The sequence below is a fragment of the Anabrus simplex genome, chromosome 7 (assembly GCF_040414725.1).
Source record: "Anabrus simplex isolate iqAnaSimp1 chromosome 7, ASM4041472v1, whole genome shotgun sequence".
NCBI classification, from domain to species: Eukaryota; Metazoa; Arthropoda; class Insecta; order Orthoptera; family Tettigoniidae; genus Anabrus; species Anabrus simplex.
This window is the reverse complement of record NC_090271.1, coordinates 140,804,936-140,817,761: the sequence shown is the minus strand read 5'-3', so window position 1 is coordinate 140,817,761 and position 12,826 is coordinate 140,804,936. Positions and strand designations below refer to the sequence as shown.

The 12,826-nt window shown below is 43.7% G+C and overlaps 1 protein-coding gene across 3 annotated transcripts in view; it reads right to left on the bottom strand.

Annotated features, from left to right (window-relative positions):
* The window catches only part of LOC136876976 (homeobox protein OTX2), a 536,701-nt gene that overhangs the window by 14,900 nt on the left and 508,975 nt on the right, over positions 1-12,826 (bottom strand). For 2 of the 3 annotated variants that reach the window (XM_067150749.2, XM_067150750.2), the window contains one exon: positions 3,311-3,465. In XM_067150749.2, coding sequence (XP_067006850.1) covers positions 3,311-3,465 — 155 coding nt within the window. The remainder of the gene's footprint in view (positions 1-3,310; positions 3,466-12,826) is intronic. The other variant, XM_067150751.2, reaches the window with a different exon arrangement.

The following is a 12,826-nucleotide window of genomic DNA, read 5'->3' as shown; positions in this document are numbered from 1 at the left end:
ACCCTCCAGAAGGCTGGTGTCACAAAGGTATCCGGTCGTAAAACAGGGCCAGTCCGCCTCTGTGGTGTAGTGGTTAGTGTGATTAGCTGCCATCCCCGGAGGTCCGAGTTCGACACCCTGCTCTGCCACAAAATTAGAAAAGTGGTACGAGGGCTGGAACAGGGTCCACTCAGCCTCGGGAGGTCAAATGAGTAGAGGTGGGTTCGCTTCCCACCTCAGCCATCCTGGAAGTGGTTTTCCGTGGTTTCCCACTTCTCCTCCAGGCAAATGCCCGAATGGTACCTAATTTAAGGCCACGGCCGCTTCCTTCCCTCTTCCTTGTCTATCCCTTCCAATCTTCCCATCCCCCTGCAAGGCCCCTGTTTAGCATAGCACGTGAGGCCGCCTGGACGAAGTTCTGGACATCCTCCCCAGTTGTATCCCCCGACCCAGAGCCTGAAGCTCCAGGACACTGCCCTTGAGGCGGTAGAGGTGTGATCCCTCGCTAAGTCCGAGGTAAAAACTGACCCTGGAAGGTCAACAGATAAAGAAGAAAACAGGGCCAAATCGGCATATGCTACACGGTTCGCACCCGCGATCTCACAAGGGTGTGGTAAGAGAAGGAGAAGGAGAAGAGGAAGACGAAGAATGAGAATAAGGAATAATTCGTACTGATTAATTTTCAAGTGCAAGCTAGTAGTTAGCCTACTCCGAACAGGTGTCCTGGTCGTTGGTGTGTAGGCAACCGTGAAACCACTGAAGATTATTATCACACTGGATAACAGCGAGGAAATGAAATCTTGAGTGGTTTCATCTGGAGAGTAATGAAATGGGAGGAACAGCAGTACACTTGTGATTGCCCCCCGGCCTCGGGGGGATGAGTCAATGTTAGAGGGCGCTAAGTGGGTGTCTTTAGTGGTATTGGAGGGGCGTGTCGTCAGCCTTGTAATGTGCCAGCCGATACTGTGAAGAGGCAATATTGCTCTGGACCGCACTTGGGGTTAGTTGTCCCACATGCTTCACATTTCCCCCAATATTAATGACCGAGAACATCCACAGTATATCCTCCCAGACGTCGATGATGATAGGGATCTTAATTAGGTCTATTTAGGAAGGTTTGTCGTTGATGATGATGATAATTTAGTAGTGGTAGTAGAGTATTCCTGGTGCATTTTTTACCGGTCATGATGGCTTCTTTCAACGTCCAGCATATTCTGTTTTCGGTGCGACGTAAATCCAATTGTAAAAATAAAAAAAAATAGCAGTAGGTTCTCACTATTGTAATTGCCGCAGGGTTTTGTTAAGTCCTGGAGATGGAAGTTTCTATTCTGTCACCCGAAAGGATAGGATTGGATTCCGCAGACCTGGTTGTGAGTTTCCGTAATATATTCTTCCCTGTTTAACATTTCAACTTCTGTTTATCTGAAATTTGAAACATAATAATAATAATAATAATAGCTTTTACATCCTACTAACAACTTTAACGGTTTTCGGAGACGCCACGGTGCTATAATTGTGTCCTGCAGGAGTTCTTTTACTCACCGGTAATCTACCTACACGAGACTGACGTATCGGAGAAGCTTCAAATACAACCGGACTGAACCAGGATCGAACCTGACAAGCTGGGGTCAGAAAACCGGCGCTTCTACCATCTGAGCCATTCAGCCCGGCTACATGAAAATTAAAATCCACAGTTTGTTTCCATTCATTCGACCAGTCGGGAATGTAATAAATGAAGCCCCCATATAGCGGTGAGGATAGGGATTGTGCCGGCTGCCAAAGGCTGTCTCACTCCCCTGGGGTAATGATTAATGACTGAGAGATGAAATGAAATGATATAGGATAGTGTTGCTGGAATGTAAGCTGACAGAGGAAACCGAAGTACCCGGAGAAAAACCTGTCCCACCTTCGCTTTGCCCAGCACAAATATCACATGGAGTGATCTGGATATGAACCACAGAACCCAGCGTTTAGAGGCCGGCACACTGCCGCCTGAGCCACGGAGGCAACAACAACAACAACAACAACAATCAAAATGTCAGTAAATTGAATTTGAATAACAAACCTTGAAAATTACATCCCCCCACTGCTTGTAAGGCTTATGTTTTCAAAGTGACCTTTAAAAGTGTAGGTTTAATGTTGTGTAGTACAGTGTAAGGGGGAAGTAGCAAATGTTTTTGCGAAAGTTAGTACATACGCACGTTATTATCTCGTATGGCCTCCGTAGCGACCTTGTGCAGTTCTTTCGAGCTGACTCCCATGGATGAGTTGCGCAACTGGGATGGAGCCCTAACCTAGGATGAATTCTAAGCTGAAAATGGGGGCACTCACCCAGCCCCTAATCAGAAGAATTAACCAATGAAGATTAAAATCCCAGACCTGTCCGGGAATTGAAATCAAGACCCTTTGGATCAAAATCCAGCATGCTATAAGCAGTTAGCCAGGAGTCGGAGCAATCATGATTATGCTATGATTTTGTTGAGTTTCAAGAATTCCAAAACAGAATAATAGACTACGCATAGCATCCTGTAGCTGCGAACATCTCCTATGACAGCCAGGAAATACCATGGTGCACCCTAGTGCTACCCAGATGGAATTTAATAAACGAATGCATGAATATATTTATGGGTGAATGAATGTGCGTGAGTGAACTTATTAAAGAAATATGTACAAGAACCCTATTCAAATTTGTAATGGTTCAGGGCCGTGAAGACATTTGGACACGATTTCCTCCAAGGGGCTATAGAAATGAGGCTTAAAAAACATCTGCTGGCTCCCTGAAAAAGGAAACACTGGGAAGGAATGTAATAGCTCCCATGTGCCTCGCTTCACGCGACACAATCGTCATGTTTGCGCAGTCCCGATTACACCAAGGGGACCCCAGATGTGTGAAATGAATGCTAACCAAAGTTTGTGCTAAGCAAACAAATCGTAACTCACTTTCTGTCCGCCTCATTCTCGCCCCGCAAGCCCGCAGGCTGGGAACCGCAACCCCCTGGATCGTGACACACCTACCACCCTTTACACAAACACTCCCGCTACTCCACTAACAGTTGACAGACCCATACTGTATCAATACAACTTCATTAATACTATTACAGATGATGGGCGAATGTTACATTAACAGAAATGAGCATTCATTAAGTATGGAAAGCATCTCAGATGTATACAATGTGTGCATTTTTCATGCTGAACTTGTTCAAACGTCTTTTTGACTGCTATATTGCCAATTCGTACAACTAAAGTTGTAGTCTTTGTGATGTTTACCTTTCATTTCCATTCGTGCTGTATTAGGGCTGATAATTAGTAAGTTAAAATTGACTTCACTCACCTGTACTCTAGACTCCGGAAGGTTGATTTTGAGCGCCACCTCCTCTCTCATGAAGATGTCTGGGTACCGTGTCTTGGCGAACAGCGACTCGAGCACGTCTAACTGCGCACGCGTGAACGTAGTTCGCTCTCGACGTTGTTTCCGGGGATTCACTGCTGTAAAGACACAATAATGTAAGAAACTTTAGGCAGACAGAGACAGCATATGTTATAGGCTCAATGGTTCATTGAATCGACCTGTTATGTATTTCAATACACCGTGTTCGGGCTGGAGGTACACAAGATATTAAAATAAGAGAACTATTCAGTATATATTAGCAGATAAGTGCCCCAGTTTCAATCCAACAAGCGAGGTGTACGGATGTGAGTGAAAACAGTGCATGCGTGTGAAACACAAGAATGGGAGTGTCTACTGAACAATACAGGTGCGTTATACGGAGGTGGCATTGCAGGATAAAAAGATCAGATAAGTGCTCAATCGACAAACTCTGCGAGATTTGATTGCAAACATCAGTCATCGTCAAGTCGTAAGTCAAACATGCATGGAAATAGACTTACGCTCAAGCTCTTTCCATCCTACCTTACACGAAGATCTTGTCAACGTCTTCCCACCGATTTGATCCATTTTCATTATACATGCAGGCCCGAATGAAGACTTTCACTGGTTCAAATTGCAAGACGCAACTCCCTAACAATTCCTATAAAATGGAATTTGAATATTTTGAAAGTACCTCACGAGACCAGCACGCGACACATTCATATAACGAACATTTTGACGCAAGGAGCAAGCTCTCCGCTGTCCAATCTTGTGATCCACGCATCACATGTCGCCTCCACAGTATTTTCGTTGGTTTGTTTAACGTACAGTTTATGCGCTATTAACATACTAACTACATTAAAAACAGGCGCAGTAATATGTATTTAATAATACTGATGCGTACTGTCATCTACTTCTCTGTGGGAAATCGAATGTTATGTATAAAAAATACGTAGTAGCCATTAAGTTCGTGGACTGGCCGTCTAGTGTCGCTATGATGCTCTGCAGTGGAGAGTTTGCACTACAGGATGTTGCCGCGGCAGTTCTTTGCTAGTCCCAGCAAGAGGCAGTTTATAGTTAGCTTTGGTTGAAAACATTATCCTTTGCATTCCTGACAGAGCGTTCCCCTTGAGATCTTCTAAAGAATACCTATTTAGAGGTTCGTGGAGTGGTTTTCTCATTCGTTATTTTTGTAAGTTGGATGGTGTTATCTCCAGGGCCTGTGATTTTGTTTTCGAGATTCTTGCGCTGTAGATGAAGTTTATATTCTGCCCTATGTGCTGGCCATTTTGTTTTCGTATTGTCAGCTATTGATTATACCTTTCCTACTTGGTGATCGTCAGCGATTTAAAAAACTGTGTGTCAAACGACGACACCTCGGCGGCGCTCGCATCAACTATAACAATTCAGCCCGTTTCCTTTTTCTACATATACAGTGTGGGGCAGAGTGGGCTCCCTGATTTGATGGGTTAACTGTATAAAAACCGTACAAGATTATTACAAAAGCTTTTTATTTCTGAAATCTACATACAATACCATTTTTTTTCATTTCGTTCTAAAAATGATATCGTCCAGGTGACGACCTTGACGAGCGACGCACATATTCAGCCGTTCAATAAAGTTTTCAAAAACTCTGCGCAGCATATGTGGCGTTATTCCAGCGATGACATCAGCAATTGCTTCCTTAAGGGCTTCCACGGTCCTTGGTCGAACTTTATAAACCTCAGATTTGAGGTAACCCCAAAGAAAATAATCGCATGGGCTTAAATCGGGGGATCGAGGGTCCATGAAACATCCCCTCGTAATGAGATCACGAGCCGGGAAACTGTTCTTGCAGAAATTGGCGAGAGCGACGGGCGGTATGAGCCGTGGCACCATCCTGTTGAAACCAAAAGGCTTCCATTTCCATTTCCTCACCATACTCTTCCATTTTGGGGAAGAAAACGTTCTCCAACATCTCACATCGTTCACAGTAACGGTTGCATCTTCCGATTCAAAAACGTAGGGGCCAATAATGCCTATGGAGGACACAGCACACCACACAGTCACTTTTGGTGAATGAAGAGGTCTTTGGTGAAGATTGCGTGGGTTTTCAGCTGCCCAGTAACGAAACTTTTGCTACCAAACCGCCTACGAAATGCCCTCTGCGTCGCCACCACACTATCGTTATTTTTTAAAAAAGTTTCGACTACAAAACCACGATGCTCGCCAGTCCACGGCATGGTGACTACTAAAATGGCGTCTTTCCCCCCTCCAGATGCTACTACTCCCACACCGCTTACTCACGTGCACGCTCTTCAGTGATTTATTGAAACTAGGGAGTCCACTCTGCCCCACCCTGTATACACCACGTCTAGAGATTACACACTCAACCTATGCTGCACAGTCCCTTCATGTTAATGTCATTTTAATCATTTAGTTTAGTCATTAATTGCTACAAATGAATCTATTTATAGACTTTCAGACTCTTGTTCAGTTTGTATTCGTGTTAAGGATATCTAGTTTTATAAGAAGACTAACCGTATTATTTTTCATCATTCAATACAATGCACAATAACCGGCTATAACCACCATGACCCAATTCTCAACGCCAACTACCGCACGCTCCTTGAAGGTCAGTAAAATTGGTAGGCCCATTAGCGTAGAACGTACTGATAACAACCGATCTCCCTGTCCCCACTGGAGAAAACTATATCTCAGGGTCAATACGCATATAAGTCGGGCTGATCCAGAGGCGTACAGACAAAGTATTGCATCCAGACAGCCGGATAGCAGTCACGTTCTGCAACCATCCACCGGAGATATAGAATGTGAACAGATACCAGACACAGAACTGCAAGTTTTAGACCCAATTAATAAACACAGTCCCATGCATCAATATAAGGAAGGCCTTACAACATTAAATGGAATATACGCTTTTATAAAGGGATTACATTGCTGATTTTAACACATCCGTAAATGGATTTCCCGAATTCTTCTCGAATTCAATAAACCTTCTCCCAGGTCCAAAACACCCCGCCACAAAATACTTTGAAGCTGGGAAGGCTAAACATGATGTTCTACTTCAAATATCTTTACAAGAATCAATCCAACCCAGAACGCGCGACCAAAAGGTACCGAGAGAAGAGGCGCAATAAATACATATACGAAGAAATGCACTTTCTCTACTACCCTAAAAGGAGAAAATATATAAGGAAAGTTCTCAGGCAACAAATGCCGACTTTTAATTTAAATGTTCAAGATACTGATGACCATTTCCCTTCTATCTTTTCTAATCCCAATTATTTCGTACGGGAGGGGTATCCGGACTACATGAATGAAGCCCAGCGGATAGCACTCAACCAATCATATGAGACAACGATAAGCAAGGAAGAGGTAATTTATGCGACAAGTAAAATAGCAGTTGACACAGTCCCCGGTCCTGACAATGTTATAGTCCGAGCACTCACGGACAACCTATACTAGACTTAACTAAAGTTGGCGTCTGACAGATACGGTTGGAGGGAGGAACACTGCACGTGCCATTTCACGATGTTGCCACATTCCAGCATTCCTTTCTACATGCTCTTACCCCTCGCTTGCGGCTCACTTGTTCCCTCCTTCATTCTGACCGCTGTGACCTGTTGTAGACTACCTGGCCAGGCGGTGTCGTCCCATTTGCGATCACTTTTATACAAACAATCAGGTTTTTATCAGTGACAGTGACAGGTTTGGCAACTCCCAGCAAGACGAGCTGCCCTGAAGTTTTATCTCCATGGCAACCGCAGTCGCCCCACCCTCGTTTCCATGGTAACCACACAGTCACTCCCTTTATCCCGCCTCGGCAGGCAGTAAACGGACTTCCCTCTAAGAAATGTCAGACACCAACTCTCATTATTAGCAGTATAGTATCTAACATAATTGCAAACATCGCTACGATAATGTTAAATACCGGGTTCGTTACAACACTTTTCCATCAGGCTCGTAGAGTCTTGCTGTTCAAAGGGGGAGACAAGCTAAATACGTCAAACTGGAGACCTATAAGTATATGTTTCGTATTACAACGTATTATTGAAAGGGTTTCTGAGGCCAGTTTGAGGCTTTTTTGTGCAATTCATTGAGCATCAGAGAGGTTTCACTACTATGAGATCCATCCTTCAACGCGCTGGCGTAACCCTGATTTTTCTCGACATAAGTAAAGCCTTTGACAATGTCGGTCACTTACATCTCAGACATACTCTCAATTCTTCCGAATGACCCTTTCAGTTAACAAGAATAATTTGCAATCTGCAAGAAAATAATTCCGCCTGTTTCCAGGTCAATCTGAGAAGTACTAAACCTACCATTTTGCGTCGTGGTATAATGCAAGGGTCCCAATTGTCACCTATCTTATACAATATCGCTACTGACCACATATTTAGAGAACTCAGTGAAAACAATGTACGTATCTAATGAATATGGATACACTGTGGGCTTTGCTGATGATAGCCTACTGTAATAATTGGACATCAACAAGCAATAAGCTCTTGAAATCACCAAGTAATTGAGAGATTTCAGGAATTAGGGCTGAAAATAAATGAAAACAAATCATAGCTATCGACATTAATAAAGGAAAACTGAGCAGTCGGAACCTATGCATATGAAACTGAACAACTATACGGCGTATTTTCGGATCTGAATACATTAAATACGTGGGAGTTACCTTCGATGACGCTATTGCATTTGATCCTAAGCAATCTATCACATTACTGCAAGAGAAACTAAACGCCCTGGCAACTTCTCTTTGGCTGCATCCTGATCAAAAATTTAACATCTTAAATCCATCCTTGTGTCCCACATTAATATATCAGTTCCTATCCACCCCACTGGAAAACATCCCCCAACGATTTTTAGATGATGCCGACGGAGATTTTATCACTTCCAGCTGACACACCAGATGCAATGATCTATTCTGCTAAAGCGGTTAAAGGTCTGGGTCTTTTTCTACAACAGATCAGTAGCTGTAACATCCTTCTCGAAGCTGGCAATAAGAACATTGAAGCAAGGAGAAACCTCGAAGTTGAAACTGCTCACTGCGTGTCCACCGTTAACATCGAATGTCTCACCAAAAATGCTGCTAAAATACAGACACCTGACGGCCTGTTGGACACCATGAAACTCAGGAGATCTCTCAGAGACCAGGAATATAAAAAATGTTGCCAATTAAACCAGAAAGGCAAAGGCGTATGCCTATATCAAGAGATTACTCCAGCCAACCGGTGGGTAAGAAAAAAGGACGGACTCATAAGCACCGAGTGGGAAGATGCTCTCAAACTGTAGCTACCTGAGCGCGCCATACCAGGCAGATCCAAAGACAGTAACCACTGCGAACGATGCGGTGAGACCGGAACTTTGGCATACGTCTTAGGATCTTGCCCATTCGGTGAATGCCTATGAAACACCAGACAAGCTGTTGTTGTTTTGATTTTCCCTATTTTCGAATCAAGTAATCCTTGTGAGGGTCCTACACACTGGAACCATACTCCAGTTGGAGTCTTGCCAGAGACCTACATGCCCTCTCCTTTGTATCCTTGCTACAACACCTAAATACCCTCATAACTATGTGCGGAGATCTTACTCTTTGCTTACAGTCCCATTTACGCAATTACCCCACACCATCACATCCGGTCTCCCTTGGCCGATACGCTACGTGGTAAAGGGCATCTAGTACATGAAGAGATCGGTGGCCTCGCAGTTGACGGTGGGACAAGACGAATCGACGTGATCGCCTTCAAACCCGGGAGCAATAATGCTTTAATTCTCGAACTGACTGTCAGATTTGAAGGAGGTGCACAATAGCACGTTGAAGTCGATGAAGAAAAAAACAGGACACAGGTATATTCACCAACCATTCCATATTACCTCAATGAGTACAACCTTGAGGACATCGAGATCATAGAGCTCATGCTGGGTGCAAAGGGTACCTTTCCTAAACTACTGGTCACGTACTTACGACGCTTTGGTGTACCGAATGAGACTATCCTGAGCTGGGGCAACACCTCTGTGCTCCATCCGCTCAATTAAATCAGTTGAAGTATTTTATCTGTTGTTTATTTGTTTTCTGTACATTGTCAATGGAATGATTGTTTTTTTACTCTGTACTAAATTTATATTGTATGATATTGTTTGTCGGTTTGGCAATCTCAGTCATTTGAGGAAGAATAAAATAAAAATATTATTTCAGAATTATGGTCTCTGTTGTGAAGGGTAGTTGAATGTCAGAAATCGAACTTGAGAACGTAGTCTGAGCAACGGGTAATTTTCAAGTTCTGCCTAAAACTAGGCAAGTCCGCTAGTGAGACATTTGAGATGATCAAGTGGAAATCGACCGGATCACCACGACGGAAAAGAGACGCGAAAAGACAGGTCGAAACACTATGTGATCCTTGCACTATTAGCGCCAGTTGACGAACATACTGACTGTAGTATACGTACGTAGATGTACCCAGTGTTACCATAAATACTGTCCCAACTTTTGAGGGTGGCTGTACTTCGGTCCGAACGAGGGAGCGGCTACAAAACCGGTATCGTGAGGCGTGAGTCATTGCTGGTTGAGTTGCAGAAGTGTACAGTTGTCAGTTTGAAGTTTTCAAGATGGAATGGGGGGAGTGTGAGAATCGTGTGGCCGTGATAGCGTTACACAAGGTAGGGCAATCACCAGGAGATATTTTCAAAACCCTCCAGAAGCTGAAAATTAGTAAGAAATTTGTTTACCGCACTATAAATCGATTTGTTGAGGTTGGAACTGTGAGAGATCGCCCGCGGAAAGGAAGACCACTCACAATACGAACGCCAGAACTCATCAAAGCAGTGGCAGCTCGTGTGCGACGAAATCCGGTAAGGAGACAGTCAGTGATGGCTCGTGAGTTACAGATATCAAAAATGTCTATGTCTCGCATGTTAAGCATTGACCTGGGACTCCATGCTTACAAACGACGCAAAGGACATCTCCTGACAAATGTACTGAAGCGCCAGAGGCTCCTAAAATCAAAGCGCTTATTTAAGCGTTACGCGGCTAATGGTCATCGTCGAATCCTGTTTACGGATGAAAAGATTTTCAGTGTTGAGGAGAATTTCAACGCCCAAAACGACAGGTTATATGCCCATTCCTCTAGAGAAGCTGGTGAAAAGGCTCCAAGGATCCGGAAGGGTCATCATCCCTCATCATTTATGGTGTGGTGGAGTGTGAGCTTCGAGGGCACAACGGAGCTCCATTTCTGTGAAAAGGGAGTCAAAACTTCAGCTAAAGTGTACCAGGAGACAGTACTTTGGGGGACTGGTCAAGAATCTCAACACCACCCTCTTCCATGGACGGAACTGGAGCTTCCAGCGGACTCAGCCCCAGCGCACAAGGCACGGCAAAGGTCGGAGGCAAATGTTCCTGATTTCATTTCCACTTCAGATTGGCCGTCTGCAAGTCCAGATTTAAACCCTTTGGACTACAAATTGTGGCCCAAGCTTCAGGAGGTGGCTTGCAAGGAAAGACATTCCAATATTGAAAGCTTAAAGTGGGCTCTTCGGAAGGCAGTTGCAGAATTTTCAGTTGATGTGTTGCGTAATGCCATTGATGAGTGGCCTCAAAGACTTAAGGCCTGTGTGCGTGGAAATGGTGGCCATTTTGAATAATTATTTGTGGTTATGGTTCATAATGCATCTATGTAACACTTGTTATTAGGATATTAATATATGTCTAACCATTTCGTGTCAATTTACTTAAACGTTTGGGACAGTATTTATGGTAAAACTATGTAGCCTATACTGTGTTGCTAACATTTTATAAGCGCCAGTTCAGGAAGTTATCGATTGTAGCACAGGTGTGTACGCCGTGTTGCCTGCACTGTAGGCGCAGCCCACTAACTTACTGACTGTCGTAGTATAAATATCTTGTTGTTAAATAGTATCTTTACATCTGTCTCGGCACGGGCAGAATAAAAAGAAGGTCCCACCGAAGTGCCAGTCCCTTGTATGGCTGTGAAATTACGGAAGCTCTTGAGGTGTGGGTGTACCGAGTAATGACATTCGGAACACCAGTGCATCCAAGTGTTATGAAATGTTCTACTCATAGGGCAAGTCGAGCTGTAACATCAATTGCTGCCCCAGTGATGAAATAAATGGCAAACTAGTTCGTTCACTCATCATCCCTTCTAGTGCCGCCATTTGTTTTCGTAGTTTTCCTCTAACAGAATAAACCTTCTTGTTGTTATTTGAGGATCCAACTATCCTTCATGCTGATGACCTAAGAGACAGACATTGTTAAATGATTATCGTTTCAGAAACTACGTATGTACGATTATAACTGATGATAACGGGTCTGAGCAAAGGATTTTGACCAAAGCATTAACAAAATCTGTTTCGTACATCTTCCTCAATACATTTCCTTGTCATGCATACTTTGGTATACATTCTTGTAAGATGGGTGTTTGCGACTATAGATTGCTAAATGAACTAGAACTAGATGATACTGATCACGAAACAAGAGAAACAGTAATTTATGCAGTATATACAAAAACTCTACAGAGGCAAGATTCGATCCATGGATCACGTGCTTGCGAAGCGGAGAACTTTTCTACATATGCTAAATATTCGTTGTGGGAATGTGTCGGGTGCTGGTTTGGAGAAACATTCTTTAAAATATTCAAATTTCATTTGATCAAAATTGGGAGGGAGTTGCGCCTTGCAATTTGAACCAATAAAGGTTCTCGTCATGGCCTCCTGGTACACTGAAAATGGATCGAATGTGTACGAACACGTTGGAAATGTCTCCTTGTTAGCTGCGTAGGGTTGGGATAGGACTGAGCAGCACTCCAACGGTAAGAGAATATGACGTCACCGTACGAGTAATCTGAACCTAAACGATGATGATGGAGCGTGAGGCTGACGGTTGAGCTCGGCTGGCGACAAAATGCGCTCTGCGCAAGCGAGCCTAGACGGGAAAGAGAAGGGTAATATAACATTGAGGTGCTTTTGTTGTTGTTGTTTTTGTTGTTGTGTGCTGGTGATGTCATCGGTGCTGTGTTATAAGTGATACGTGTTTAGCAGTTCAGTGTGTGGAGCAGTCACGTTGATTTTGTGAGTTATCGGACTTGTCTTGAGTCGAGCCAAGTTGAACATCAGTCGTGTTTGGTAAGAGTCAACGAACGTCTCTGCATGTAACTGCTATGTAAAATACGGTGGTGTTTGCGAAATGAAAGTTGAGCGTTGTCGATGAAGATTACGGAAGGAGCACCCGTTCCAGGAAAAAGACTGCACAGCTGGAGACCTACTGTGACGACTAAACATTTTTTTAAAGCCGCTAACTAGTGACCCGCTGTCATTAATTTTCAAGCATAAGTGTGTGTGTGTGTGTGTGTGTGTGTGTGTGTGTGTGTGTGTGTGTGTGTGTGTGTGTGTGTGTGTCATCCTTTGTTACATTAGATCAATAAGACGGTCTTTTATTCGTTACAATAACATGAAACACCAACC